Source organism: Aspergillus brunneoviolaceus (assembly GCF_003184695.1).
Source record: "Aspergillus brunneoviolaceus CBS 621.78 unplaced genomic scaffold BO95scaffold_3, whole genome shotgun sequence".
Lineage (NCBI taxonomy): Eukaryota > Fungi > Ascomycota > Eurotiomycetes > Eurotiales > Aspergillaceae > Aspergillus > Aspergillus brunneoviolaceus.
In genome coordinates, this window is record NW_020290733.1 from 738,394 (window position 1) to 765,602 (window position 27,209).

The following is a 27,209-nucleotide window of genomic DNA, read 5'->3' on the forward strand; positions in this document are numbered from 1 at the left end:
AAGTTTCCAGCTGTCCAGTTTGCTTATCAGACACCTACCTACAGTCGCCGTTGAATCCATTCGAGACCACGATATGCGAATGGGGACCTGCGGGCTTGTCGTGGAAGGACCGGTCAACACCAATTGCTGATTTCTCCCTTACACCGATCTGTCTTGATTCGACCCATTATATTGGCACATCAATAGCTTTCTGTAGCCTTCCCTCTTTCTCCAATGAATCGATCCTAGGGTGCTTGGAGATCTACAGATTCCTCTTCGGTGGTGACCCATTCCCACCGTCCGCTACGCGACAACTACGCGACGAATTTCCACCCCGGCACAAGAAACAGCAAATCGACTTTTCAGATTCGAAAAAGCGAATATCAACATCTGTAAAAAGCCCAAGCAAGATCCCAGTCAACAAATCTCGAATTTCAACGCCTTCATCCCATCGCAATCAAATCAATTCAGCTAAATCGTCAAATGAAACTCCACCAAACAAAAAAGAGATCATGCGTTGACATGCTTGGCGCGCCCAGAAGCACCATCCGCGGCTGGCGAGTCCACGTGACCCACGGGACTGGGCCCCCTTGCGGTGCTGGGCACGAGGGAGGAGCGCGTGGTTGGTGAGGCGGAGGTGCGATGGCTGGGAATGCTGTCGCGGCTGCGGCTACCGGGGATTCCTGCGCCCGCAGCCCCAAGACCGGTGGCACTGGAGGACACATTCCCTTCGCCGGCCATGTAAAATCGCTTGAGCGGGCTTTCGCCGCGGGCGGTCGAGCCCAACGCGTCCAGCTCCGTCATCCCTAGTTGGCTCTGCGATTTGATGAACGAGCCGCGGTCGTCGCGCATGGGCTGGTAGCGCAGGTCCGGGTTCTTCGAGAAGATGGCAAAGGCCGAGGTGACGAGCACGAGGACGAGCAGGACCAGCACGAACGCCGCGTTGTACACGAAGAAGATCACCCCCATGACGCCGGTGACGATCCCCGGCTGGTCGAACACCTGCGAGAAGAACAGGAGGAAGATCGCATTCACGAAGTTGATCGCCCCGATCGCGATGTTGTACCCGTTGGTCTTGCGGTCCATCCAGGGGCGCAGGATGCTGATGCCGATCAGCATCAGGGTCTCGATGATGACCAGGGCCACCGTCTGCACGATCGGCGCCTCCTGGCTCAGGCCGATGAACATCGCCTTGAGGATGACGTAGGTCATCGCCGGAACCAGGAAGTAATAGGCCGTCGCGCGGTACTGCACGTACAGGAACCCCAGCTTGTTGAGGCAGCTCTCGTCCGAGTACAGGATGTAGGCCGGGTTGCGATGCATCCCTACCGAGTTGCGCGCGATGAGGATCACCTTGACCGCCGCCCAGCCCAGGGCCCCAATCACGGACAGCAGCATTACGGCGGCCAGGAGGACCTCCGCGGCCGAATCATGCTGCGTGAACTCCCACAGGCAGAGGACGCACATCTGCGGGAACCCGATCTGCACCATCCGGTACAGGATCCCCTTGGAGACGTGGAAGTCGGCGAACTGATCGTGGCGGATCTTGCCGTACCGCGCCAGCAGCTTGGAGGCCGCCTTCAAGGCGCCGACGATGATCATCACGACGGCGACGAAGAAGATGAAGAAAATTAGCCCCGTCAGGAAGATGTTGGTGCCTTCAATGTGGGCCGTGAACCCGACGCGTTTGATGCCGCGGACGACGACCGTGCCGGTTTTCGCGGTCGCCGACTGCCCGTCGGCGCGCTTGAAGAGGCGGACGGCCGCCGCCGTCGCCGCCCCCTCGATCGAGCGTTTCCTGCGCCGCATGACCTCCACCGAGACGGTCGACAGCTCGGAAAGCACCGTGCTCGGCGTGCCGCCCGTGGCGCGCTGGTACCAGGTGCAGATCTTCTCCAGGAAGGTCACCCGGATGATCCCCATGCTCCACTGGAAGTTCTGCGTCCACGCGGCGACGATGGGGGGCATGTGCACGGAGATCATCCCGAACATGGCCTGCGCTTGCATGAACCCGAAGAACGACAGAACGTTGGCGGCGACGTGGGCGGCGGTGTTGGAATTGCCCAGACTGGCCGTGACCGCCGATGCGATCAAGCCAACTCCCGATATGACCGCCGTGGCCCATCCCACACCTTTCTGGTAGACGGTCTTCCCGTTCGACAGGCTCGCTTCGATGCAGGCGATACTCTCCCCGCCGGCGTCGGTGGAATTGATGTAAATGCGAACGGAGGCGTCCAGATCCGGGACGGTGTACGCGATCCCTAATGCCCCGTTAGCTCTCCCGTCAAAGCTAGCACCTCCCCCACGGAGTCCAGCAAAATTGCTGGGTTTTAGGCGGAAACCAACCTGGAATCCTCTTGACGACGTTCTCGGGGATGTCGATGTTGGCGTTCGGGACGTTGATGTTCCCCGCATTCATGGGGCAGAGGCCGGCCAGGTTCATCGTGCACGGGTTCAGGGACTCAGTGGTCAGCTCATAGCCATAAACGTTGACGACAATGTCCGCGGTGACATAGCCGGAGATCGCGGCCACGCCGTCGAAACTGAGGGCGAGGGAGCGGTTGTTGGGGGTGAAGCGGACGCTGAAGTACGTGGCCGTGAAGTTCGGACTGTTCTGGCAGAGACTCAGCGCATTGGATTCGATCAGGCGGGTGGCCGAGACGACGGAGGCGGCCGTACAGGCGATCAGAACGCTAAGAAAACGTGATGACCACCACATTGTCGGTGGAGTGGCGCATCAATGGTGGGGGGTTTTTTCACTTTTCTGGATTAGGAGGTGGTGGTGAGGGGATGAGGGGATAGGGGTAGATAGGGGAACCGGGGAAATCAGATAAAAAGAGCGAACGACTGTGAACGAGAGACGTGGGAGAGTGAGTGCGGAAGTGAGAGTGAGAGAGACCCCAATGATGCCTGATGATCTCGCAATCAATAAAGCCCGCCAGAGAAGAAGAGGCGGGTTAGCGCCCGCTTGTCTTATATGTCTAATAATAGCGGAGTAAGTAGCTTTTTTGGCCAGTGGGCTAGACTCGTGGTTGTTTGTAGGTTAGTCTAGTCTAGTCTAGTGACCAGAGATGACTCTGGCGGCAGAAGAAAGCGAGTGGCTATCGGTGGCATTATGCTGGTTACCTAGTATTATCATTACACAACACCCTACCTAGTTTTTAGGGGGAAGAACTTGTCCACTGGGCACATGTAACATCACCATTCTGACCGGTCTTTGTTCCGGAACGGTGTAATCCTGCAGCTAATTATTCCGTCATCTGTGAGCAGAGACACTGTGGTGGATACGACCCTATGTAGTCCGTACTGTGTCTGGAGCACAAATGGTCTATGATCAGGTAATCAGATCTGATCCAGGAACATCCACCTGCTAACTTGATTATAAGAGAACATTCATTCACTCAATCAGAGGAACTGCCAACAACCGCCGATCCTCAGGCAGTCCCTGATCCACGTGATCCACCTGTCAGGGTCACGTGTATGTCCCGCGGGTCTCCAGTCTAACTATATCAGGAATTTCCTCGGAAATGTATCGTATCTCGTCCCCCCGACTTGCTCCAGGGAAGCACAAGAAAAGCGCTAAGGTATTCAAATTCGGTCTAGAATTGTGCTTATTCATTAAGTGTTACTTTTATGTCCTTTTTTAGAAATGCCCCATGAGAATCCCGATCAATCGTACAAATCATGTCTGACGCCTAAGCACGGCTCAGGCTCTCACCCTCCTCGGCCTTCTGGAGACCGTACTTCTTCAACCGGATGGACTGGATGGCAATGAAGCCAGTGGTGTCAGTGGGCTCGAAGTCCTCCAGGGAGTCCATCGAGGCCTCCTCGGCGGAGTAGAGCTTCTCGGTGCTGCTGGAGCGACCAAGGATGTAAGTGTGACCCTTGTACAGGCGGACGCGGACCTCGCCGTTGACGCGCTGTGAAAGCAATTAGAACCAACGCCGTGGATATCATTTACATGCTTGCAATCACTCACCTTCTGGCTGAACTTGATGCTGTTCTCGATGAACTCACGCTCGGCACTGAAGTACCTATGGGACAGTTAGTATCATCTGAATATTGCGCGGCAACATCGACTCTTCTCCGAGATACTTACAGGCCATTGTAGAGCTGGATAGACCAGTTGTGGGTGACGAATTGGTCACGCAGAGCACGGACCTGACCGTCAAGGACAAGACCCTCAAGGTCAAGGTGAGCATCGCGCAGGATGGTCATAGCAGGAGCTAGTCGAGAAGGTCAGTAATAGCTCTCAAGCAGATGTAAGGCAGGCGGCCGTACAGTCGTAGCAGCCACGGCTCTTGAGACCGATGAAGCGGTTCTCGACGATATCGATACGGCCAACACCGTGGGTGTAGCCGAGCTTGTTGAGAGCGTAGAAGAGCTCGACGGGGTCGGTGTACTCCTTGCCGGGGGCAACAAGCTTGGTGGGGACACCCTGCTCGAAGTGAATGGTGAGGTCGACGGGCTCGTTGGGAGCAGTGAGGGGGTCGGCGGTCATGGTCCACATGTCGGAGGGAGGGGTCTGGTTGGGGTCCTCCAGGATGCCTTCATGCAAAAAGATCGTTAGCAAAGTCCCTCGTAATATGATCCACAATCACATACCGGCCTCGTAACTGCAGTGGGCAGAGTTGGAGTCTGGGGTGAAGAGTTAGCGATATCCAAGCAACCATGCACAGCAGTCAATCACGAACCCATGGACCAGGGCTTGGCCTATTTGAGATATATTAGCACACTGCTCAAAATCCTGGTCTGGTAGCCGCTGAAGGTGCTCACCTTGGTGGAAGTGACGGGGATGCCGGTCTGAGCGGCGTAGTCAAGAAGATCGTTACGGCCAGCGAAACGCTTGAAGAACTTGGGATCACGCCAGGGGGCAATGATCTTGATGGAGGGCTGGATGGCGTAGAAGGCCAACTCGAAGCGGACCTGGTCGTTACCCTTGCCAGTGGCACCGTGGCTGACGTACTGGCAGCCCTCGCGCTGAGCAGCGCGCATCTGAGCACGGGCAATCACGGGGCGAGCTAAGCTGGTACCGAGAAGGTAGCGGCCCTCGTAGATGGCATTGCACTCTATTGTGAGTTAGCATGCTTCCCCCCACACACAGAACCCGGGGATCATACGAATGGCGGGGAAGCAGAGCTCAGTGATGAACTCGCGCTGGAGATCCTCAATGATCATCTTCTTGGCACCAATCTTCAGGGCCTTGGCCTCAACGGCAGCCCAGTCCTCCTCCTGACCGACATTGGCGAGGAAACAGACGACGTCGTAACCCTCCTCTGGAGTATGTGTTAGTCGGTGACCGATCGAAGCGAATGCAAGTGAGCTATACCGATGAGCCAGCGGAGAATACAGCTGGTGTCAAGACCACCTAAAGAGAAATAATTGTTAGCGAATATGGCTCTTATCTTGGGATCAATTGGCGCAAATTGCGGGGTTGAAAAGACGGGGAGGTGGACGTACCGGAGTAGGCCAGACAGACACGGGGCTTTTCAGAGGCCATTTTGTGTGAGTGTGTGAGAGGGATGAGGGTGGAAGATGAAATGAAGATTGAATTCGGAGAGAGATGAAGAGAAACAACGGAATGTGAAGCCGATTAATATAGGACCGCTAGTTCAATGACTGACTGACGGTCGGGGAGGGAAGAGCTGGTGACTAAGAGTCATTGACTCATCCCGGAGTCGGAGCTCTGGGGCCTTACGTAACTCAAACCCCAATTGTGGGCCAATGACCGGGCATAAGCGAGCACGTCCCTATCTATACTCCTCCCCCAATATCTATGCCATAATCGGTGCAGATAATCGCTGATCCATTCTACACTGGGTATGTTATCGGCATCCTCGAGGGCAACGATCGCCGTCGCTAGCCATTGAAGTTGGCCACCTACCACTGCACTTGCTTCTACTACGTAGCATGATGGATAGTGTCCATTGCACATCCACATTTGATTGTTTAGACTTATTGGACTATTGACTTTTTGATTGACCTTGAGCAGCTACAAGAGTACACATGTACGTCATATCGCCAAAGCGTTGGCGATACATACTATTGTTTGTGATAAAAGTTCGTCATCATATTGAATGGGAAGTCACATTCCCATCCCAGAGAATGCGCTACATGCATTAATTGTTATAAAGAGACCTTATGCTTTTGTTCGCCCCGAAAATGATCCCAAAACCCCAGAACCGCAACGACCCAAAAAAACTATATCTTACAACAACGACCGTAGAACGCCGGTCTGCTCCAGCACAGCCCGACGACTAGTGCCGCCAACTGCATCCTTCAACTCGACAGCACGCTCGTAGTCCAAGCAAGCTTGTACGTCGTCGTCGAAGCGAGCATCAACGGTCTTGAGCTGCTCCAAGGATAAGGTATCCATGGGGACTTGGTGCTTCTCAGCCAGGGCAACAACCCGGCCAGAGATGTGGTGGCCCTCACGGAACGGCACACCCTTGCGGACAAGGTAGTCTGCAATCTCGGTTGCCAGCATCTCAGGGGCAAGAGCGGCAATCATCTTCTCCGGAATTACGGTGAGGGTAGAGAGAACGCCGGTGGCAATCTGAATGCTGTCTCCGACGGTCTTGATGTGATCAAGGAGAGGCTCAACACTCTCCTGCAGATCCTTGTTGTAGGTGGTGGGCAGGCCCTTGATGGTGCACATCAAGCCGGCCATTTGGCCGAAAGCACGGCCAGACTTTCCGCGCAGAAGCTCCAGGCTGTCTATTCATCATTGAGTTAGCATCGTCTAACTTCAAATTATTTATACATAGAAAAGAGCCGACATACCTGCGTTCTTCTTCTGGGGCATCAACGATGAGCCAGTCGAGTATGCGTCCGACAGGCGGACAAATCCGAATTCCAAGCTGCTGTAGATGATGAGATCTTCGGCCCAGCGAGAGATCTTCAACATGAACGAGCTGCCCCACTGCATGGTCTCCATGGCGAAGTCACGGTCTGCCACGGCATTCATCGAGTTGTACAGAAGGCCATCGAAGCCCAGCTCCTTGGCCATAGCCTCACGGTCGATGTGGAAGGGGTTTCCGGCCAAAGCACCAGTACCGAGCGGGCTGCGGTTGACCCGCTTGATGACTTCCCGGAGCCGCTGAAGCTCGCTGGCGAAAGCGGTGGCATGCGACAAGATCCAGTGACTCCAGCGGACAGGCTGGGCCTTCTGCAAGTGGGTGTAGCCGGGCATAATGTACTCGATCTCGGACTCGGCACGGGCAATGGAGACCTTGATGAGATCGCACAGGAACTGGTCAAGCTTGCGGAGTTCATCGCGGAGCCAAAGCCGCATGTCCGTGGCAACCTGCTCATTACGAGACCGACCGGTGTGCAATTTGCCTCCAATCTCCTTGCCGATGATTTCCGACAAGCGACGCTCGTTGGCAGTGTGGATATCCTCATCATTCTCCTTCACGACGAAGGTATTCGTGCTCCATTCCTCAGCGATCTGCTTGAAACCGCGTTCGATCTCGGCGAATTCCTGTTGAGACAGGATACCGGTCTTGGTGTTGGCACGGGCAAAGGCAATGGAGCCGGCGATGTCCTGCTTCCAGAAGATGCGATCGTATGGCAAGGATTCGTTGTACTGTACCATTAGGGGGTCGAGGCCCTCTGTGATGAAGTGAAGCGGAACGCGTTAGTCGGTGCAATTGGAGCCATTGAGGATGGAAAGGGAGACGAACGAGTGAATCGACCACCCCAGAGCATATTTTCAGCAACTTTAGGAGCGCTCATGATGGCAAAGTGTGTGTGTGTGTGTGAAGATGTGATTGACGTGTTGGGAAGAGAGAAGTTGAGTAGCGAGCTGAGGACAGCAGATACTAATAAAGGACGCCAGCCCGGCGAGGGTGGGGAACGGTAGGTATGACTCCTTCGGCTGAATTAGGCAAGTCTGATTCATCGTCCTAGTGCCGGGCCCACGGGAGCGATATCGGCCCGACGAGAGGGGCACCAGACCGGATGCGGCAAGGGCTCTTATCTTCATCACGTGCAGTGAGCGGCCCTTGTTAGGGCTCCGCAGCATCAGTGACTAACTTAGATGTATGCCGAACTTATGTCAGATCAATTGCCCCGGAAGGATGTCTTAGTCCGTCTCTGGTGGAGCCTGGCGATTGCACTACGTACTTGAGTATGTAGATTCAGTCAATTGGAGTATAGATCCTCCGTCGTCATCAATATCGAATACGAATTGATCACTGACAGGGCGTACGCTTACTGGTAAAATCCCCCCTGAAGGCTCAAACACTGTCAAACAGCAAAACCCACCAACCAAGATGGAACCTTGGGGTCAGCACAACACGACATTATAAGACCCGCCGCCCCTCCGCGGGCTTCATCCATGACTCAGTCTCGACTGCAACAGCTCTTTCCCTCATACATACGCTTGATAATTCAACCACCCTCCTACCTTAGAATCTCAATTCACTTCTCAAAGTCTACTCAATCAATCTCCATACTTCTAACCAAAATCATGACATCCTCCTTTCCCCCTCCGCCCGTCAGTTCCATTGACTGGAACAATGTCGGCTTCAAAGTCCGCGATGGTACGTTCATCCCCCAGCAGCGTCATGATCAGTCAATCCCCCGCGCAAGCCCTCAATTGCAATCCCAGCACCAAAACACATCAAACTAACACCCTCGCCCTTCTCTGCACAGTCAACGGTCACATCGAATGCCACTACAACACCAGCACATCGAGTTGGTCGGCGCCGAAATTCATCCCGACCCCGCACCTCAGCATCCACGGCATGGCGCCAGGGCTGAACTACGGGCAGCAAGCGTACGAGGGGCTGAAGGCCTTCCGGCACCCGACCGACACCAACAAGATCACGATCTTCCGGCCGGACCGCAACGCGGTGCGGATGCGCCACTCGGCGGAGTTCATCTCGATCCCGCCGGTGCCGGAGGCCCTGTTCGTGGAAGCGGTGCAGCTGGCCGTGGCGGCCAACGCGGAGTTCGTCCCGCCGCACGAGACGGGCGCCGCCATGTACATCCGGCCGCTGATCTTCGGGTCGTCGGCGCAGCTGGCCCTGACCGCGCCCGAGGAGTACATGTTCGTCGTGTTCGTCATGCCCACGGGCGTCTACCACGGGGTCAGCGCGGTCGATGCGCTCATCCTCGAGGACTTCGACCGCAGCGCCCCCGCCGGCACCGGCTCCGCCAAGGTGGGCGGCAACTATGCGCCGGTGCTGCGGCACAGCGCCAAGGCCTACCGCGAAGGGTTCGGCATCACCTTGCACCTCGACAGTCGGACGCGCTCCGAGGTCGATGAGTTCTCCACCTCCGCGTTCATCGGCGTCAAGAAGGATAAGGCCGATGGCACCGTCACCCTCGTGCAGCCGGACAGCAACAACGCCATCGACTCCGTGACCGCCGCCTCCGTGCTGGAGATCGGCCAGCGCTTGCTCGGGTACAAGTCCGAGAGGCGCCGCGTGCCGTACGAGGAGATCCGGGAGTTCGATGAGGTCATCGCCTGCGGCACGGCGGCCGCCCTCGTGCCCATCCGCAGTATCACGATGCGGTCGAAGAACGACAAGTTTACGTTCCAGAGCGGCGGCGACGCGAACAACGGTGGTGAAGTCTGCGTCAAGCTCCTGCAGACGCTGAAGGGGATCCAGAACGGGAAGGTCGAGGACAAGTTTGGCTGGAACTTGACCGTCGAGAGGCCGCCGCAGGAGCTGTTTGAGATTGCGGCTGCGCCCGAGGAGGCGGAGTCGAACGGTGTCAATGTGCCATAAGTAGGTGTAATGAGATCAAGGACAGGCGACGAGGAAATGCAATTAAAAGTCATTCATTGGTTTGTTCCTAGCATCTTGGCTATTTACTCCCATCACATTAAGAACATGAACCATGCATTGTCGAGATTTACGTTATCATACATGACATTAGATACCCCTAGTTCGATTACTACCACTCTCAGTTTCACTCTCGCTCTCGCTCTCGCTCTCACTTTCACTTTCACTTTCACTGTCGTCTTCGCTGTCACTATCGTCATCGGCTCCGGGTATAGCTGGGGTCTTCGATTGAAGATTCTTGGTAGCCTCTCTCTCTCTAGACTTCTTCTCCTCTTCCAATTCCTTCTTGCGTCTCGCGGCTAATTCTTTCAGTGTGCAACGGGTTGCTTGAGGCACCCCACGGGCGTGGGACCATGTGACAGTCGTAGCTGGGGGTTGGGGCAGCATGGGGGACTTGGACTTGAAAGGCGACGACGCATTGGGCATATGCTTGACGTTTTGCGACGAAGGTGGGGGGCTGTCGTCTTCTTCATCTTCAGACTCTGAGCTTGAGCTTGAGCTTGCATCTGACTCCGACTCGGACTCTGAACTGGATGCAGTGAGGTCGAGCTTGGTAGTGGACGAGCTCTCTTTTGCCTGTGAACTACGGCTTGGAGTCGATGACAAGGACTGCTGCACCCGCTGAGCTGAACCTCCTTGAGCTGGTCGTTGACTTGATCCGCCCTTGAGTTTTGTCGCGCTTTGAGTCCCGGCTGGTGTCGAACGAGGATGCTCGATTTTGTTAGATGGCTGTGTGGCGGGCTTTGCTTTCAAAGGTAGTGTGAGCAAAGACCTCAACGGGCCCAGTTTCTCGATCTTCTGGCGCAAGTCTCGGACCTTATTCTCTAGCTCTTTCCTAGCAGATACATTGCTCTTCCGCCTGCCGAGCTTCTGAAGTGTATTCCATGTTTCCACGAATGCCTTCAACAATTGAATACCTTTATTATCACAACCCTGCTTCGTGGCTTTCTCGAGCGTCTGTCGTGCCTCCGCTGCAAAGATTCTGTATTCGCCTTCGTCAAAGATGGCGTCTTTAGGTTGTTTGGCAATCTCCTTCGCAGTAGACTGGGCTATCACGGGGGGCTTGGTAGAAGCTTTCGTGTTCCGGTCTGCGACCTCTTTCTTGATGGAGCCAGTGCTTGCTGATTTTTGACTAGACACCGGTGCTGGCCCAGACTTGGTCACAATTACATCAGAACTATCCGCAAATGACACTGAGCGACGGCCAGACAGATCGTGAGCGGTATCGTCCTTGCACAAGGTAGAACGGGCTGGTTTGACCGGTGTCGCAAGCTTTGTCGGGGTTTTCTGAGTACGCGAGGGGGATCCGAGACTGTCAACACGCGTTGCCGATTGCTTGCCAGAAGGGCTACTCGTGATGCCCAGCCCAAGACCAGGTTTAGGTGGCGCTCGAGGCGAGCACTCCGCGAAGCTTAGACGTCGCCCAGCACTAGAGAAAGACGGGGCCCGATCGCGGCGGCGTGGCGTCGAGGGACTCGCTTCGGCTTTGCTCGAAGTGCATACAAGGTCATCTTCCATTGCGTGTGGACTCTCAGGCTCCTGTCGTCGCGGCTCTTTGTTCGGCTTCAGGCTTTCCAGGCTCAACTTCCGTTTCCGCAATCCGTTGGGTTGTTCGAGAGTACCATTTAAATCAGCGGTGCCGTTGACATTCGGTTTGTTGTTCCTAGCAGGAGTAGGGACAGACAGGTTTTCTTTCTCAGCTCCAGCTTCGGTCATCGTGATATCCCGTTCTGGGTTTGTTATGCCCTCATCGAGATTCTCCGGTTCACTCTCGTCGATGACAATTTCCATGACCTCGCTTTTATTGTGAGTCTTTTGTTCGCTCTTGGTTCTTTGCGGCGAGCCATGCATAAGCTCTGCTTCCTCCTCAATTATAGAATGCGGCGCAACCACCTGCCTTGAGCCGGTTCTTGTATATGAAAGGTTTGTCTTGAAGGGTCTTGAGCTGCGATGCAAATCGCCCAACTCTTGACTTTCCGCCCGCTTGCGCGGAGGGGTTGGCGCAACAACACGATGCTGCTGTTGTTGGAAAATGGGTTGTTTGGCCACGTGTAGAGGTGATTCGTGAAGATCCTCTGCTTCCACGGAGGAGACAGGAATGTCGCTTGAGCGCACCAAACTTTCATGAGCACTCCATGCCGACGAGGTCGCGCGGTGGCTAGTCGACTCGAAATTGATGGTATCCCGGGGATCTTCATAGATGGTCGGGATTTGACTCATCTCCTTCCGGATGATCTCTTTTTTGATGAGCCTCTGGCGCTCGGCGTCTTCCGCCAGAGCATCCCAGTCGTGAGTGACGGAGGGAAGACGGACAGGTGTGTGTTGTGTAGGCTTCATAATAACACGGACAGTGGCGCGCTGATCCGAGGCGTCCTGACGGGCTTTGCCTTGATTAACGAAGACATCAGCTACAGTCAAGTCTGCGTCGAGATCGTAGGTGTCGTTCTCATCGTCGAGCAGCTTTTTGATCTCGAGGGACCTGGTTACCCAGTATCTGTTAGCACATCCGAGGCACAAGTAGAAGTAGTCAAGCCCGTGCTTTTGCGAGGCCATTGGGCCTCTCTGAGTCAGAGAAGGAAGGCCGTCCGGAACTGGATGGTCTTCAAGTAAAGTATGAACTCACTCAGCATCTGGTCTTCGCTTTTTCCATTTCTCGCGAATGATCTGAGCCAATTCACCAAGATTTGTCTCCTCCGGGCTCTCAAGGACAATCAAGTAACTATCAAGCTCACGATCCCGGAAGTCATGCTTGCCTTGACCTAAGCCATCGCGATCAGTCGAGGACGATGGTGCCTGCAATTGCTCGCGAGCAAAAACTTTAACTCCGAGTCGCAGGAGAACCATGTCGCAGGTTGAGGGTGTTGAGATGTGAGGCGCAAAGATATGAGGGAGGGATGGAGATCAGGAGAATGTTTCGTCTACACGAAGAATTGTAGAGCTGTTTGTCCGTGCATAGGGACTGGTGAGAAAGGTCTTTCGAGTGACTGGGGAAGAGGAAAGGTGAAAGGGCGAGTCGGAGGTCGAAGGATAGGACGAGAGGAAGAGGATGGAAAGTGGTTGGAAAGGGTGGGTGACTAAAAACATAACACAGAGCGATGTGTTATTCGAGTGAAGGGTTCAAGTTTTCATAAGGTTGCTGCGACAAAGTGAAGGGTGGAGGAAGTCCCGCGGGTTGTGCTCGGATTTAATGAACTGTAGCAAAATAAAATAAATTGTGACAGCAACCGATCATTGGTTCGCGGGGCGCAAAATCAACGCGTTTCACCGCCTGGCAGCCACGGGTCCAGTTTCACGAAGTCACGTGTTGATCAAATAATCCAAATCAGGCAATATGACTTGATCTATCCTATAACTAGTTATTAAGCTCAAGGAGGTGGGTCGCCATTATGTATGCTCTTCTGCTGGTCACTCGTTCTATGTACTGGTCCCTAGTCAGCCGAGAATCCTTTCAGTCTCTTGTTGACGCTGATTCAAGTCAAATCATCTGAATGTGTAATGGGATGATGACCTCAAATGCAAATAAATGTACATGGATGGTAAATCGCACCACTTCCGCTTTGCTTCCGCTTCTACTGCAAAAACTTTTCCACGGCACCTCCAATATTCTTCAGATCAAGCAGGAAGGTATCATGCCCGAAATGTGACACATCCTCTCCCAGCTCAATATGCTCAACAGTTTGGTTTCCTGTTGCGCGAAGCGTCTCTGCGATTTCGCGTTGTTGCCAGGCCGGAAAGAGGATATCACTGGCGACGCCAATCACTAAGACTGGGTGATTCTTCAGCGGCGCAAGTCCACGGACCAAATCTTGTGGGGGCGTATCCGGCCCCTTTCCACCATCGGTGACAGCTTGGTCCATAGAAGGCGTTGACGCAGTTTGAGATGGTTGCTCTTCATACGGCTTGGCGGGAAGAGTCAAGCTGCAGGTGATATTGTTTTCTTGAGCATCGCTACCGCCCTCAGCGATCTTAATTTCGTTGGCGGCTCTCCGCTGCTGGGTCTCTGATTGATGGGCATAGCCTAAGTCAAACAAGTCCATGGCTTTCGACACATAAAGCAGACTGTTCGGATCATACTCCAAACAGAATTTCTCTCCGGCATGGTCAAGGTACGTCTCAATTAAGAAATCCGGACAGAGAGCAGGCTGCTTGCTGGGATCTGCGCGCTTGCGTCCGAACCGCATCTCCCATTCGGGACCACTGCGGTATGTCACTGTGGCAATCTCCCGAGCGAGCTTCATTCCCGAATGAGGGGGGACGGAATCATAGTAGAAGCCTCGGGCCCATTTCGGATCCATCATCAGCACTTGACGTTGTGTGTGCCTCATGGCAATGCTGTAGGGGTGGCTCCGTGCGCATCCGCTAATGCTGACAACTTTGCCAATGCGCTCCGGAAAAAGGACACCGGCAGCAAGACTCTGCATTCCGCCCATACTGGATCCAACAGACGCATACAACTTTTGAATGCCTAGTGAATCCAGAAGGCGGAACTGTGCCCGTACCATATCCTCAATCGTGAGGATGGGGAATCGAGTGGCATATCTCTTGCCGTCGGAAGGATCAATTGTTGAGGGTCCAGTACTTCCGTAACATCCTCCGATAACATTTGTGCAGATAATGAAGTGTTTGTTCGTGTCGAGAGGCCTACCGGGACCGATGAACTTTTCCCACCAGCCCGGCTTCGGGTTAGCTTCGGTGCTGTGTGCGTGACTCGATGCTGAAAGGCCGGTGTGTAACAGAATGGCATTGCTCTTGTCGGCGTTTAATTGACCCCATGTTTCGTACGCGATGTCAAATTCGCGGAGCACACCACCCCAGTCGAGAAGAATCGGATCTTCGCAGTGAAATTGCTCATGGTGGCCAGTGGTGTATGAAGGTTCGGGCCCGGATTCAAGCGACCGCGCGGATAGCTGGGCAGATTTGGCGTCCTGGGCATCGAGGCATGGAAAGGAGAGAGCAGGATTGGACGAGTCTCGTAAATCGGATTGCGCAGTAGCCGGTTGTGACTTGCGCTGAGGAGCTTGATGTAAAGCCCGAGAGTGAAGTAGTGGGCTGATTCGAACAACTGGACGTGTGGTAGTCACTGTTGGGAGGCTGTTGCGCTGAGTCAATGATCGTACGACCCTTGACACTAAAGGAACTGAGGACGCCATTCCTGATGGGTTCAATATGACCCAAAGACGAGCCTCTATACCACAGGGACGTAAAAAATGATAGCGATGCGAATGTCGCGGGATGATCGATCGGTGACTCGGCCGGGTGTTTTAACATATGTCACATGCGGACGTGGCGGCCTCAGGCTGTAATTGTCAGCCATGCACCCATGGCGTCATTTACTGTGCTTCCGATTGGTTCACAGACCAAGCTCGAGCGCATCATATAATCCTACAAGAGCCGATAACGGTTTTGCGATAAGGATACCTAAGTAACTTTACCGGGGATAATTAAAGGTCACTCCGCACCTGCGATGCCTCAGGTATGAGTTTTCACTCATCTCTGCACCATCAGCCCGCATGGTTCGGTTCGCAACTGAGCCACCTGTCGCCGGGTCTGGAGCAGCTTTTGACCCCACAGCCTCAAGCTCCCAGTCTAGACTCCGACCTGTCGCTGCATACGACCCCTGCACGTCCGGCGAAAGTCCCCGCGGGTGATCATCCATACTATTTTGTCGAAGCCCACACCACCGCTTTGATCAACAACAAGCGGTTTATCAGTCACCTCCTTAGGCTGCATTCAGTGCTACGCATGATCGGGGAAGCAGCAGCTTCTCACTTGCGTGTTTTACACGACTTCCGTCACACCATCGATCGCTTGGGGCATACCGGCCTGATCATCTTGCCGGCCAATTGACTGCTTAAGCTTACACTTGAATGACATGGCTGTCTGCAAACACAATGCTCTAGAAACTTTCATCTTCCGAGCATTGTCCCTATAACCTTAATCAACATTCTCCCTATGTCAACCAGGACTTGTCGTAAGGCCATTCACTGTGGGCACTGAGTTGGTGCCGGCAACAGGGCGCGTATGACGTATGACGCACTCGCCGTGAATAGGACTACTGAATTATTGAAGGCTGGACCCTGCGGTCTTTAATCGGCGCTGAAAGGTGACCAGGTCATTCGAAATGTCGCTTGCAGCTGCGGAGCGGACACGCTAGGGCTGGAATGTTGGTTGCGTCTCTTGGCATGTGAGGTATGTGCCCGATTGGGAATACTGCACTCGTTACCTACTGTCTTCGGCTTGGACCATGGAAATGTGCTGATAGGTTGATTAGGCTACTTTCTGAGAGGCTTCAAGATGGAGCGACGGGCCTCGAACTCTTGTACTCGATATTCAACTCAGGACTAAGACGCATACGGGCTTCGATGCTGGGAATATTCCAACTCTTAGATGTTCGACACTACAAGCTATGCTCTTCACTTTCTGACATCATTGTCGGTCTGAATCTTGTTTGAACAAAGCTTATCATCGACATGAAACCACATGCTCTCAGAATCGATCATCACCAAAGCTTAGGTCACGGTTCCTCTGTCGACCCTTTATGGGATAGGATACAGCCGTTTCGAGGTACTGAACCTCGTGGTCCGGGGGCATGACCATTATCGTCCTTACAGCCTTGTACCTGGCATTAATTTGACTTTTCCCCTTGGGGATGACATACACACGACCATGGATTCGATCCATATGATTAGATCGCGGGGTCTATGATTTCCTAATCCAGACATAGAGTGATTGGGGCTATCCGCATGCGACCATGACAAGTCCCCAAGCACAATATAAGATCACTGGACGTCGTCTCTGGCCAGAAAGACGTCTAGCTTCTACTTCGGATCCAGCCTCTAGCCAACACCTCCTCACCACTACAACAAACTAGCCAACCCATCATGAAGCTCTTAGCCCCCATTCTAGCCACCACCTGCCTGGCTAGTAGCGTCCTAGCAGCTCCCCGCAGTGGGCTAGCAGAGCGCATGCAAGCCCGGTCCATGGCTCGTGGTTCGCGTCCCCTACAGCCACACCCTTCAGAATCAGACCCCAAGAGCAACCACCGCGAGGAAGTGGCTTCGTCCCCGAACACATCTCACGTCACATACAGCAGCAATTGGGCCGGCATTGTGCGAGAGGAACCGCCCAGCTCAGGTCCGTACACAGCCGTCAGCGCGACCTTTCAGGTCCCCAAGCCCACCGCTGCAGCCAGCAGCCGCGGCACGCAGGCCGGCTCCGCCTGGGTCGGCATCGACGGCGACACGTACAACGCCGCCATCCTCCAGACTGGGGTGGATTTCTACGTCCAGAACGGCAAGGTCTCCGGCGATGCCTGGTACGAATGGTACCCAGACTACGCGTACGACTTCGATCTCTCCGTGAGCCCTGGGGATACCATCGTGGCCAAGGTCCAGGCCCTCTCGCCCAGCCAGGGGGTGGCCATCATCGAGAACAAGTCCACCGGCCAGAAGGCGACGCAGACGATTTCCGCCCCTGAAGCGACGGCCACCCTGGCGGGCCAGAATGCTGACTGGATCGTCGAGGATTTCCAGGCGGGCGATGAACAGGTTGCGCTCACAGACTTCGGCACGGTCACGTTCACCGGCGCGCAGGCCCAGGGCGGGGGCCAGACCGTGGGTGTCCAGGATGGGACGGTCATTGAGCTGAAGCAGAATGATCAAGTGATGACGGAGGTGGATGTACAGAGCGACACGAAGTTCAGCGTTACCTACATAGGATGATTCCCTAGAGGCTGCTGCATGCTAGCCAGTTCTGTTTCACGTGGCGTTTTTATCTGATGATCCTGGTTGGATGTATTGAGCATAGCTATTGCTTATTTATGAAAGTTCAGGTTTGTTTGGAAAGTCGCTCGACGAGGTGTCCTCTGCAATGCCCGGGATAATGATAAATCATAGTAACCAACATAAGGGCTTGATGCGAGTATATATATACTTGCTCTGCACCTCACTGCGGCTCCGAAGAACCCTAACACCACGAACATCTAAGCAATGCTCTTGATAGCCTCCTCCAACTCCCGCACATTGCCACCCACGACGCGCTTGTCTAGCAGCTTGCCATCCTTGTACAGAACGAAAGTCGGCATGGCGCGGACCTGCAGCTCCTGCGCCACGGAGCGCACCTTGTCTACATCGACCTGGATGAACCGGACGTTGGTGTAGGTCTCGCTCAGCTTGCCGATCTGAGGGGCAACGGCCTTGCAGGGACCGCACCAGGTCGCGAAGAAGTCGACCACGACCGGGCCGGACGAGGTCAGGGCCTTGAAGATGACCGGGCTATTTTGGGTAGAAGGAAATCGAGTTAGTATTCGCAAGATCGCATCTGGGACATTCGCGAGGGTTCGAATGGCGAGAGAGGGGAAGCGCATACTTGTCAACCTCGATGACTTTGCCGTGAGCCATGATGGGTTTATCGGGGAAGAAGCGGCTTTTGATGAGACGGAAAACTAGAGCAGGCAGTGTGGGTTAGCAGGTTGGAGAACTGAGCGAGGAGGGGTGAAGTTTGTACATACGGAACCAGAAGGTGAGTAGGATAATGATACGCGTGAAGTCCATGGTCGGGTGAGGAAAGAGGGAAAAAGAGAGAGTAAGGTACGGACGGATATCGATGGCGCGCGGTGAGAGGACTCGGGGAGGATAAGACGTGATCCAGACAATGCCGCCTCGGCTATCAAGGGAACCGTAGTAGTTCTCCGCGGTGGTGCAGGAGGTACGTTGTTACCTGATTAGATGTTAAAACGCGATCATTCATCTATTAAAGATAGACTTATGCTCTTGAGCTAAGGATCCAGAGAAGACAATAAGAAAACATACACTTACAGGAGGAATCATGGAAGGTGTGCGACTGTCTTGAGCAATGACCGAGCAAGCTCCGGTCTCTTATGGCAGGCGGTGGACTTCTGTATGGCAGAAAGATATCAGCCCCGGCGGTCAAGGACACTTTCGCCCGATTTGACATTAGTCGGCTAATTAGTTATAATTAGTTATGCCCGCATAAAATGACTCAGCCATCACATGTCCGCCTCCCCTCCCCCCCCATACATGCATAGCCACCAGTCACTTTCCACGCAATCCCCTGAAGCAGGATGTTCACCAACTTAGGTCATCTTGTTTTGAATGTCAATTCTTATGGGAGACGCAATGCTATCTGATCTACCTTAACCTCTTTGACAGAGTCTTCGAACCACCATGGCCATCAAGAAAGTGCCAGTCCTCCCTTACCGTCGAGGCTCGGACGCCTCCGAGGCCGACTTCTTCGACATCCCCGACGAACCCTGCTGGGCCATCATCAAGCGGCAGCTGCGACACCTTCGGACCTGGGTCGCCTTTGTCTTCTTCGTCCTCTTTATTCTCTTTCTTCGCAGGGAGAAGCCTCCGCCACCCAAAGTGACCCATATCGATTACAGCCGCGTGGACTGGTCCCGCTACGCTTACAGCCAATATGCCACCTCGAGCCCTTACCTCTGCAACGCCCTGTTGACATTCGATGCCCTTGATCGCCTAGGTAGCAAGGCGCAGCGCGTGCTCTTCTACCCTGAGAACTGGGATGTGATTGTCGAGAGTGATCGGGATCGGGATAGTCAAATGCTGGCGCTGGCGTATGAAAAGTACGGCGCGCTGCTGGTGCCGATTGATGTTCAGATGGTCAAGGCCGGAGCTGGTACGTTTCCTTCATACATGGATGCACGCATGCATAAATCAGCGGTTCCTTCATTCTCCAATCGCTGCTCGAAATAACACAGATAACTCACACTCAAGCCCCCCTTAGGTCCAAGCGAATCCTGGGACAAGAGCACCAGCAAGTTCCTCGCCTTCGGCGAAACCGAATTCGACCGGATCATCCACATCGACTCGGACGCGACCCTCCTCCAGAACATGGACGAGCTATTCTTCCTGCCGTCCGCCCAAGTGGCCATGCCCCGCGCCTACTGGCAGCTCCCGGACACGCGGCAGCTCTCGTCGCTGCTGATCGTGCTCGAGCCGTCCTTCAAGGAGTTCTACGCGCTGACGGCGGCCGGCGAGGCGGTGACGTACGGGCAGGTCAACACGACCGGCACGACGACCGCCCGGTACGACATGGAGCTGATGAACGAGCGGTACGGCGACTCGGCGCTCGTGCTGCCGCACCGCCAGTACGGGCTGATCACGGGCGAGTTCCGCGCCGACGATCACCGCGCCTTCCTGGGCAACGACTGGGAGGCGTGGGACCCCGAGCGCGTCCTCAGCGAGGCCAAGCTCGTGCACTTCTCCGACTGGCCGCTCCCCAAGCCGTGGATCATGTGGCCGCAGGAGTTGCTGGCCGATATGCTGCCCAAGTGCAAGGTCAAGCCCGGGACGCTCCAGGAGAGCGGGTGCAAGGATCGCGAGATTTGGAAGAAGCTGTATGATGATTATCGACGGAGGCGGAGGGTGAGTTCTTCTCCTGCTATCCCCTGCATACATTTACTTGCAAACACATCCCCCAGCCTGGAGCATGTATTTTCGCTAATATAACCTCTTTTCCATGCGCAGGACGTATGCAAGCTCCTCAGCTACCCGGCACCAAACTGGCCCCCACGGGACGTGCCCGAGCCTCCTCCCTCGCAGGAGGAAGCGACTCCACCACTCTCATGATTATCGCGTATACCATTCACGGGCTTTTTTTTTCGGCGCCATCGGGTGTTTCTGTTAGATCGGTGTGGGATACAAGGCATTTTTCTCGTTTCGAAATAGATTGTTGTAATGTAACTCTAAAGCATTTTCTTGTGTGTATACTAGCCGCAGGATGGATCGGGACATATTGAGAATATTGTATATAGAGAAGGACTCGGTAGTCTAGTCACATGTCAATATGAGGTTCAAGCACGTTCCAAAAGCAGCGTGGGGACGTATCTGTAATGCTGAGCAATGTATGTGAGATCTTCGTCGCTGATGCAGGCATTGTCAATCCACAACCTTGAATGTGCTATAAAATTGAGATCAAAGGGAAAGGGTATGAGCGGACTCGGCAGTCAATTGCATAGGTCAATTGACTAAGCTGTAGTCTATGCAAAAAAGCTTCTGTCTCTACGTATGCGGATCGCATGTATTTATTCTACTTTGCCAATGGCAATCCCAGTCACATCACCTGGGAAAGGGTCAGATTTGATGAATAATTTCATTTTGTTAATTAGTTCACCCTGCGCTGTCAAGAGACAGTGGCTAGCCAGTTGAACCGGCACTAAGGGAACATTCAAGGTATGAGAAACGCTCTAAATCTATAACGCCCAGCCCGGAGATATCGTCTATCGTTATGTTGAAATCGCATCATGGCTGTTTATTTCCACACCGTCACGATGATCAATGTATCCCATCCGATGGAGGGATAACAGATGTTGAAAGTGGTAAACCGCAGTAACCAGTGCCGAAAATGAGGGTAAAAAGGGAAAGAAGCTAAAACATGGGTATCACATCGAATCTAAGCAGAATCCTCCACGGGTCCGCAGGTACAGAATAGGTTCTGGTCACCGTAGGCTAGAGAAAAGCGAGTTAGAATGATTGTTCGATGGTAGGGAAGGGACGTTATGAGCTTACCATCATCCACGCGGGTCACCGAAGGCCAGAACTTCTTCTCCACCAGGTACGGCAGAGGGTAGGCCGCGGTCTCCCGGGTGTATGGTCGGGTCCATTCTGTGGAGAGGAGGTCGCGCTGCGTGTGCGGCGCCATCTTCAGGACGTTGCCCTCGCGAGGCTGGGAGCCGCTCTCGACTGCGGCGATCTCCTGGCGGATGGAGATGAGGGCATCGCAGAACCGGTCGAGCTCGGCTTTGCTCTCCGACTCGGTCGGCTCGATCATGAGGGTGTTGGACACGGGCCAGGACATGGTCGGGGCGTGGAAGCCGTAGTCCTGGAGACGCTTGGCGATATCGATCGCCTCGATGCCACAAGTGTCCTTGAACTTGCGGACATCGAGGATGAACTCATGCGCGCAACGGCCGTTCTCGTTCGTGTACAGGATGGGGTAGTGCTCCTTGAGACGGGAAAGGATGTAGTTGGCGTTGAGCAGCGTGATCTTGGTGGCGTGCGTGAGTCCCTTAGCACCCATCATGTTGATGTAGTTGAAAGTGATGGGCAGGATGCTGGCACTACCCCAGGGAGCAGCGCTGATCGGGGGGGATGAAGTCTCGGAGCGCTTGGACTGAAGGTATTCGCTGACCGGGTGAGAGGGCAGGAAGGGCCGCAGGTGCTCGGCAACACCAATGGGACCGACACCGGGACCACCACCGCCATGGGGAATGCAGAAGGTCTTGTGGAGGTTCAGGTGGCACACGTCAGCACCAATCTCTCCCGGGGAGCACAGACCAATCTGGGCATTCATGTTGGCACCATCCATGTAGACCTGTCCACCGTACTTGTGCACAATCTCACAGGCTTCCTTGATACCAGGCTCGTAGACACCAAATGTGCTGGGGTAAGTGATCATAATGGCAGCCAGGTTTTCTTGATGCTTCTCGCATTTAACCTTCAGGTCCTCCAGGTCGAGGTTGCCGGTCTTGGTGTCACATTTGATAGTGACAACGCGCATACCAGCCATGGCCGCACTGGCCGGGTTGGTGCCGTGAGCAGAGACGGGAATCAAGCAGATATCGCGCTTCGACCCCTCGTGGGCCTCCTGGTACTTCTTGATCACACGCAGTCCAGCGAATTCACCCTGCGCGCCAGAGTTCGGCTGCACAGTGACTTCAGCCATACCGGTGATATCGGCAAGTTGCTGCTCCAGATCGTCAATCATCTGCGTGTATCCCTTGGCAACATCGGCGGGCATAAAGGGGTGGATCTGAGAGAACTCCGGCCACGAGACAGGAATCATCTCAGTGGTAGCGTTCAGCTTCATGGTGCAAGAGCCCAGGGGGATCATGGAATGAGCCAGAGACAAATCCTTAGACTCGAGGTGATGAATGTAACGCAGCATTTCGGTTTCCGAGTGGTGGGTGTTGAACACAGGGTGCGTAAGGTATTCCGACGTCCGCTCCAAGCTGGCGGGAACGGTTGCCACGGCGAGTCTCTCTTCCAGAACGACCTCACCCTTGGAGGCATGGTCGGCGAAGATCTGGAGCACAGATCTCACCTCCTCACGTCCAGCAGTCTCGTCCAAAGAGATTCCAACCTTAGTCTCGTTAACGCGACGGAGGTAGAAGTGCTTCTGACGTGCGGCAGACATGATAGCGTCGGCTTCTTGGCTGCTAGGCAGGTCAATAACGACGGTGTCGAAAAGAACGCCGCCATCAGTAGCGTTGGACTTGACAGGAACGTTGTAGCCCAATGCCGCAAGCTGAGCCTGCAATGTAGCGGTCATAGACATGATGCGCTGCGCAATAGCCTTCAAGCCAGTCGGGCCGTGGTAGACAGCATACATGGCGGACATGTTAGCCAGCAGAGCCTGGGCAGTGCAGATGTTACTGGTGGCCTTCTCCCGACGGATGTGCTGCTCTCTGGTTTGAAGGGCCAATCTCAGAGCACGGTTGCCCAGACGGTCCTTAGAGACGCCCACGACACGACCGGGAATCTTGCGCTTATACTTGTCGATACAAGCGAAGAAGGCGGCATGAGGGCCACCGAATCCCATGGGAACACCGAACCTTTGGGCATTTCCGAAAGCGATATCAGCACCAAACTCGCCAGGCGCCTTCAGCAGAGTCAAGGCCAGGAGATCCGTGGCCACACTGAAGGTACCTCCAGCACTGTGAATGGTGTCGCTGAGGGTCTGGAACTCATACACTCCGCCCTCTGTGTCAGGATACTGTGCCAGAACACCAATCAGGTTGTCCCCCTGCTCCTTGACCAGCTTGAAGTCGTCCGCGAGAATATCTCCAACAACCAAGTTGATGCCAAAGCCCTCCGCGCGGGAACGCATCACAGCAATAGTCTGAGGGTGGCAAAGGTTCGAAACCACGTAAGATTTTCCGGGCTTCTTCTGCTTGGCCATGGGCATGGTAGCCAGAGACATGGTCATTGCCTCCGCTGCAGCCGTGGCTTCGTCCAGGACGGAGGCATTGGCGAAGGGCAAGCCAGTGAGATCGGCAGTCAAAGTCTGGAAGTTCAGAAGAGACTCCAAGCGACCTTGACTGATCTCGGGCTGGTAGGGAGTGTAGCTGGTGTACCAAGCGGGGTTCTCGAGGACGTTGCGCAGGATCACCGGGGGAACAATAGTACCATAGTAGCCAGCACCAATGTATGTCTTTCCCGAAACATCGATCTGTTTCCGGTAGGTGTCGAGCAGTTTGAGCATATCTGTCTCACCCAAGCCACCGTGCACACTGTCGCGGTACAATTTGGCGTTGGAGCTCGGAGGCGACACAGACAAGTCCTTCTTGGACAGGATGTCCGCAGGAAGGACCTGCTTCACGAATTCGTCGAGCGAAGCTACTGGAGGATCTAGCGTGGCCAGCATCTCCTTGGCCGCATCGGGAGCGGGACCGATATGGCGTCTGGGAAATGTATCGAGGGGCTGGAAGAGATCGCGAGGGTGAGGATCACCGTGGTCGCCAATGGAGCTGGTGTATACATGACGACGTGCAGAGGACTGTTCGGAGGAGGTAGTGTGGAGAGAACGAAGGATAGGTGTAGATACTCTGCGCGCAGCAATTGACGAAGGAATTGAGCGCACTCGCGTGCGCAGAGCGAGCTGGCGGGAGCCACGCAGGGCACACCAGGACGCAGCCATAGCTACGGTGGTGATAGTGGTGGAGGGAGTATGGAAGTATGTAACAAGGAGAAGGAAGGGAGGGACGGAGGGAAGTATAGGATGATTCAAGTATGACAAGACTCAACACATGAGCCGGCACGAGTAATTGGAAGGATATGAGAAGATGAGAAAGAAGAGAAAGAGAAAAGGGAGATTGAGTTCCCAAAAAAAATTAAATACAAGGGCGCTCAAGAAAGCAAGCGAACGATAAGTTAGTGAATACCTCACTGAATACCGCGGACGATTCGGGACCGTGGCGGGAAACTCGCCTCGCACCCGATATCGCCCTTCAATTCCTCCCCGCAATCCACGATAAGCAAAGCTCCCCCCGATAAGCTTTCATTTCCCGCGGGAAAGTCGCGTCGTATCTCTCTCCCTCTCTCTCTCCCCTTCTTCTCCGCCATCTTCTGATTCCATCCGGGCCATTTGGTGACAATTCGAGGTTTCAAGGCTGGAACTTCAGAAATATCTTTGGCAAACAACCCCGTGAACATTGCTGTTCAACTACTACTCACATACAAAGCTAGAAAAGCATGATTTCATCTAGAGATGTTTTCCTCCGACTTATGATGCAATTGCTCCGAATCACTAAGTTACTTAGTATGTGCTCATACAGAGTTGGTGGCCAATTTTCATAGTCCCACCTCAACCCGCAGCTCCCAGCTCAAGACATGATGATCATCAAGCTGAAGGTGGTGGCAACAGTAGCTGGCTGTAGGTGTACTGTAGAATATGGGATCATCTCGTTTAAGCTCGCATTGGAGGGCATATGCTCTGTCTCCCCGGGACCAAGTTCCTGATAGTGCAAGACTGCCCAGACTGCCCCTTGTCTCCATGTACGCCTCAGGCCATGATCAGGCACACATCTAGCATGTGGGGTACAATCACATGATAGTCGCTTATCAGTCGCAAGGTTTGCACTCCCCACGGATTGCCTTCCCGATTGAGCCTTTCTCAAGGAAGATTTTCTCCCCCTCGGTCAGACAGGTCGTTGCGACAAACACCTCAGCTCGTTCATTTCCTTGCCATTCTCGCCTTTTCTCACAAGTCTGTTCTTTACTGGGGCCACGTGTTGTCAAAATGTCTCCCGTTCCGATCCCCCCTCCGTCCGACGACATCGCGACTCTTCTGCAGTCCGTCACGCCCCCGACGATGCCCCCGCACCGGTCGCACGACCCCTCCAACAACATGAAGCGCAGTGACCCCTTCCAGTTCGGCTCTCGGTACCTGGAGCAAGGAGATGATGTTTTCGAGTTCAACGCATGGGATCACGTGGAGCCCGATGACGAGTTCAAGGCATTCGCTGAGGAACAGTATGCCAAGCAGCGCGACGCTCCAGTATCGGAGTTCGACCGCAACCGCTTCAACGCTGACCCGGCCAAGTGGTGGAACCTCTTCTACAAGAACAACACGTCCAACTTCTTCAAGAACCGCAAATGGCTGCGCCAGGAATTCCCGGTTCTCGACGAAGTGACTCGGGCGAATGCGGGCAAGCAGGTCGTGTTGGAGGTCGGTGCAGGCGCCGGAAACACCGCTTTCCCGCTGCTGGAAAACAATGAAAATGAGGAGTTGATGGTCCATGCTTGTGACTTCTCCAAGACCGCCGTCCAGGTTATTCGTGACAGTCCTAAATACGACACCAAGCACATCACAGCGGACGTGTGGGATGTGAGTGCTACTGGGGACGATTCGCTGCCTCCTAATGTGGCAGAAGGATCGGTTGATGTCGTTGTACTCATCTTCATCTTCTCTGCCTTGGCTCCCAATCAGTGGGAACAGGCTATCCGTAACATCTATCGCGTCCTGAAGCCAGGTGGAAAGATTCTTTTCCGCGATTACGGACGAGGTGATCTCGCTCAGGTCCGATTCAAGAAGGGCCGGTACATGGGCGAGAACTTTTACATTCGGGGCGATGGTACGCGCGTGTATTTTTTTGACCGGGACGAGCTCGAGAAAATGTGGGGTCAGTGGACACCGGAGAAGGGACTGCCCAAGGGACTTGTGGCTGAGGCAGAGAATACCGCCACTGACGAAGCCGCTGCTACTGAAGAGATAACCGCTAGCGAACAGCAAGGCGTCTTCGAAGTGATGAAGTTGGCTGTCGACAACCGACTGATCGTCAATCGTCAGCGCAAGATCAAGATGTATCGTTCCTGGATTCAGGGGCACTTTGTCAAGACAGTCAAAGCTACTGCTGCTGACAGTGAGAAGAACGAGTCTTGATTGTGCATTGCAATCGACTAGAGTGTTACTACACCGCAACCTTTGCGAGATGGTGGCCATTTGATACAGTCATACCGCGCCCACCACATCGGCGTTCACCGTTAGATGAGCAGCTTGGTGGTTCATACTGAGACTAGTATTGTCAGTCACGGACTGTCGATACATATCGGCTCGCAGCCTCTGGGGCTTTCCAGATGCTTCTATCAACCGCGTCAGGTGTGGTATTCGGTTCTCAGTGGTCATGAGATTCGCCTTACTCCAAGATCATTGGCTCCATGGCACCATGTCCGCGCGTGAGAGAATGTTTGTCGTTCTTTCAATTGGCATCACGACTTTTTCCATGGTGGATGCTCTACTAAAGTATTCCATTCTCCAGTTCAGAACTGTACGAAGATACGACCGACACGATCAATCCATTAGATCTAGATTAGTTATATAAAGAGGAATAGAACATCAAACCTGGTATTGGCTCAGCGAATACATTGTCCATAGTTTACATCAGACTTCAGC

General features: G+C 54.2%; 12 protein-coding genes across 12 annotated transcripts; 5 read left to right on the forward strand and 7 right to left on the reverse strand.

Moving 5' to 3' along the window:
- Window positions 1–162: 162 nt before the first annotated feature.
- On the reverse strand, window positions 163–2,993 carry BO95DRAFT_438233 (transient receptor potential ion channel family protein). Its single transcript, XM_025585461.1, has 2 exons — window positions 2,326–2,993; window positions 163–2,240 (listed from the first exon to the last, which is right to left on the reverse strand). Exons 1-2 carry the CDS (start codon window positions 2,696–2,698, stop codon window positions 490–492), a joined length of 2,124 nt encoding a protein of 707 aa, XP_025447497.1. The 5' UTR covers window positions 2,699–2,993; the 3' UTR covers window positions 163–489.
- Window positions 2,994–3,558: 565 nt separating this feature from the next.
- On the reverse strand, window positions 3,559–5,561 carry BO95DRAFT_438234 (argininosuccinate synthase). Its single transcript, XM_025585462.1, has 10 exons — window positions 5,440–5,561; window positions 5,309–5,347; window positions 5,100–5,255; window positions 4,756–5,048; window positions 4,674–4,692; window positions 4,585–4,617; window positions 4,261–4,527; window positions 4,079–4,205; window positions 3,959–4,013; window positions 3,559–3,899 (listed from the first exon to the last, which is right to left on the reverse strand). The coding sequence occupies exons 1-10, from the start codon at window positions 5,477–5,479 to the stop codon at window positions 3,675–3,677; spliced, it is 1,254 nt and encodes a 417-aa protein (XP_025447498.1). The 5' UTR covers window positions 5,480–5,561; the 3' UTR covers window positions 3,559–3,674.
- Window positions 5,562–6,028: 467 nt separating this feature from the next.
- On the reverse strand, window positions 6,029–7,824 carry BO95DRAFT_438236 (argininosuccinate lyase ARG4). The gene is made up of 3 exons (XM_025585463.1): window positions 7,665–7,824; window positions 6,763–7,593; window positions 6,029–6,696 (listed from the first exon to the last, which is right to left on the reverse strand). Exons 1-3 carry the CDS (start codon window positions 7,714–7,716, stop codon window positions 6,188–6,190), a joined length of 1,392 nt encoding a protein of 463 aa, XP_025447499.1. The 5' UTR covers window positions 7,717–7,824; the 3' UTR covers window positions 6,029–6,187.
- Window positions 7,825–8,452: 628 nt separating this feature from the next.
- BO95DRAFT_449277 (branched-chain amino acid aminotransferase) lies at window positions 8,453–9,719 on the forward strand (the record flags this gene model as incomplete). The annotated part of the gene is made up of 2 exons (XM_025587941.1): window positions 8,453–8,525; window positions 8,638–9,719. The coding sequence occupies 2 exons, from the start codon at window positions 8,453–8,455 to the stop codon at window positions 9,717–9,719; spliced, it is 1,155 nt and encodes a 384-aa protein (XP_025447500.1).
- A 123-nt stretch (window positions 9,720–9,842) lies between these two features.
- Window positions 9,843–12,926, reverse strand: BO95DRAFT_438238 (uncharacterized protein). The gene is made up of 2 exons (XM_025585464.1): window positions 12,400–12,926; window positions 9,843–12,255 (listed from the first exon to the last, which is right to left on the reverse strand). Exons 1-2 carry the CDS (start codon window positions 12,618–12,620, stop codon window positions 9,867–9,869), a joined length of 2,610 nt encoding a protein of 869 aa, XP_025447501.1. The 5' UTR covers window positions 12,621–12,926; the 3' UTR covers window positions 9,843–9,866.
- Window positions 12,927–13,078: 152 nt separating this feature from the next.
- Window positions 13,079–15,001, reverse strand: BO95DRAFT_438239 (homoserine O-acetyltransferase family protein). Its single transcript, XM_025585465.1, has one exon. It carries the CDS (start codon window positions 14,924–14,926, stop codon window positions 13,346–13,348), a length of 1,581 nt encoding a protein of 526 aa, XP_025447502.1. The 5' UTR covers window positions 14,927–15,001; the 3' UTR covers window positions 13,079–13,345.
- Window positions 15,002–15,251: 250 nt separating this feature from the next.
- On the forward strand, window positions 15,252–15,623 carry BO95DRAFT_458884 (uncharacterized protein; the record flags this gene model as incomplete). Its single annotated transcript, XM_025588601.1, has 1 exon — window positions 15,252–15,623. One exon carries the CDS (start codon window positions 15,252–15,254, stop codon window positions 15,621–15,623), a length of 372 nt encoding a protein of 123 aa, XP_025447503.1.
- A 1,034-nt stretch (window positions 15,624–16,657) lies between these two features.
- Window positions 16,658–17,497, forward strand: BO95DRAFT_449279 (A4/G1 family peptidase; the record flags this gene model as incomplete). Its single annotated transcript, XM_025587942.1, has 1 exon — window positions 16,658–17,497. One exon carries the CDS (start codon window positions 16,658–16,660, stop codon window positions 17,495–17,497), a length of 840 nt encoding a protein of 279 aa, XP_025447504.1.
- Window positions 17,498–17,559: 62 nt separating this feature from the next.
- BO95DRAFT_438241 (thioredoxin family protein) lies at window positions 17,560–18,494 on the reverse strand. Its single transcript, XM_025585466.1, has 3 exons — window positions 18,286–18,494; window positions 18,144–18,219; window positions 17,560–18,049 (listed from the first exon to the last, which is right to left on the reverse strand). Exons 1-3 carry the CDS (start codon window positions 18,326–18,328, stop codon window positions 17,758–17,760), a joined length of 411 nt encoding a protein of 136 aa, XP_025447505.1. The 5' UTR covers window positions 18,329–18,494; the 3' UTR covers window positions 17,560–17,757.
- A 334-nt stretch (window positions 18,495–18,828) lies between these two features.
- BO95DRAFT_438242 (nucleotide-diphospho-sugar transferase) lies at window positions 18,829–20,619 on the forward strand. The gene is made up of 3 exons (XM_025585467.1): window positions 18,829–19,433; window positions 19,542–20,182; window positions 20,285–20,619. Exons 1-3 carry the CDS (start codon window positions 18,962–18,964, stop codon window positions 20,384–20,386), a joined length of 1,215 nt encoding a protein of 404 aa, XP_025447506.1. The 5' UTR covers window positions 18,829–18,961; the 3' UTR covers window positions 20,387–20,619.
- A 310-nt stretch (window positions 20,620–20,929) lies between these two features.
- BO95DRAFT_510509 (glycine decarboxylase subunit P) lies at window positions 20,930–24,588 on the reverse strand. Its single transcript, XM_025591355.1, has 2 exons — window positions 21,326–24,588; window positions 20,930–21,265 (listed from the first exon to the last, which is right to left on the reverse strand). Exons 1-2 carry the CDS (start codon window positions 24,453–24,455, stop codon window positions 21,210–21,212), a joined length of 3,186 nt encoding a protein of 1,061 aa, XP_025447507.1. The 5' UTR covers window positions 24,456–24,588; the 3' UTR covers window positions 20,930–21,209.
- Window positions 24,589–25,434: 846 nt separating this feature from the next.
- On the forward strand, window positions 25,435–27,171 carry BO95DRAFT_438246 (tRNA(Thr) (cytosine(32)-N(3))-methyltransferase). Its single transcript, XM_025585468.1, has one exon. It carries the CDS (start codon window positions 25,557–25,559, stop codon window positions 26,697–26,699), a length of 1,143 nt encoding a protein of 380 aa, XP_025447508.1. The 5' UTR covers window positions 25,435–25,556; the 3' UTR covers window positions 26,700–27,171.
- The last annotated feature ends 38 nt before the right edge of the window (window positions 27,172–27,209 follow it).

Coding starts and splice junctions, on each gene's coding strand:
- BO95DRAFT_438233 (XM_025585461.1), bottom strand. CDS start 2,698: ATGTGGTGGTCATCACGTTTTCTTAGCGTTCTGATCGCCTGTACGGCC. Junction 2,241..2,325: donor CGTCGTCAAGAGGATTCCAG/GTTGGTTTCCGC, acceptor ACGGGGCATTAG/GGATCGCGTACACCGTCCCG.
- BO95DRAFT_438234 (XM_025585462.1), bottom strand. CDS start 5,479: ATGGCCTCTGAAAAGCCCCGTGTCTGTCTGGCCTACTCCG. Junction 4,528..4,584: donor CCACTGCAGTTACGAGGCCG/GTATGTGATTGT, acceptor TTTTGCATGAAG/GCATCCTGGAGGACCCCAAC. Junction 4,206..4,260: donor GAGCCGTGGCTGCTACGACT/GTACGGCCGCCT, acceptor CTTCTCGACTAG/CTCCTGCTATGACCATCCTG.
- BO95DRAFT_438236 (XM_025585463.1), bottom strand. CDS start 7,716: ATGAGCGCTCCTAAAGTTGCTGAAAATATGCTCTGGGGTGGTCGATTC. Junction 7,594..7,664: donor CTGGGGTGGTCGATTCACTC/GTTCGTCTCCCT, acceptor ACTTCATCACAG/AGGGCCTCGACCCCCTAATG. Junction 6,697..6,762: donor GCCCCAGAAGAAGAACGCAG/GTATGTCGGCTC, acceptor AATGATGAATAG/ACAGCCTGGAGCTTCTGCGC.
- BO95DRAFT_438238 (XM_025585464.1), bottom strand. CDS start 12,620: ATGGTTCTCCTGCGACTCGGAGTTAAAGTTTTTGCTCGCGAGCAATTG. Junction 12,256..12,399: donor AAGCGAAGACCAGATGCTGA/GTGAGTTCATAC, acceptor CTGGGTAACCAG/GTCCCTCGAGATCAAAAAGC.
- BO95DRAFT_438239 (XM_025585465.1), bottom strand. CDS start 14,926: ATGGCGTCCTCAGTTCCTTTAGTGTCAAGGGTCGTACGATCATTGACT.
- BO95DRAFT_438241 (XM_025585466.1), bottom strand. CDS start 18,328: ATGGACTTCACGCGTATCATTATCCTACTCACCTTCTGGTTCC. Junction 18,220..18,285: donor CCTACTCACCTTCTGGTTCC/GTATGTACAAAC, acceptor TGCCTGCTCTAG/TTTTCCGTCTCATCAAAAGC. Junction 18,050..18,143: donor AAAGTCATCGAGGTTGACAA/GTATGCGCTTCC, acceptor TACCCAAAATAG/CCCGGTCATCTTCAAGGCCC.
- BO95DRAFT_438242 (XM_025585467.1), top strand. CDS start 18,962: ATGGCCATCAAGAAAGTGCCAGTCCTCCCTTACCGTCGAGGCTCGGAC. Junction 19,434..19,541: donor GATGGTCAAGGCCGGAGCTG/GTACGTTTCCTT, acceptor AGCCCCCCTTAG/GTCCAAGCGAATCCTGGGAC. Junction 20,183..20,284: donor ATTATCGACGGAGGCGGAGG/GTGAGTTCTTCT, acceptor TTCCATGCGCAG/GACGTATGCAAGCTCCTCAG.
- BO95DRAFT_510509 (XM_025591355.1), bottom strand. CDS start 24,455: ATGGCTGCGTCCTGGTGTGCCCTGCGTGGCTCCCGCCAGCTCGCTCTG. Junction 21,266..21,325: donor GGTGACCCGCGTGGATGATG/GTAAGCTCATAA, acceptor GCTTTTCTCTAG/CCTACGGTGACCAGAACCTA.
- BO95DRAFT_438246 (XM_025585468.1), top strand. CDS start 25,557: ATGTCTCCCGTTCCGATCCCCCCTCCGTCCGACGACATCGCGACTCTT.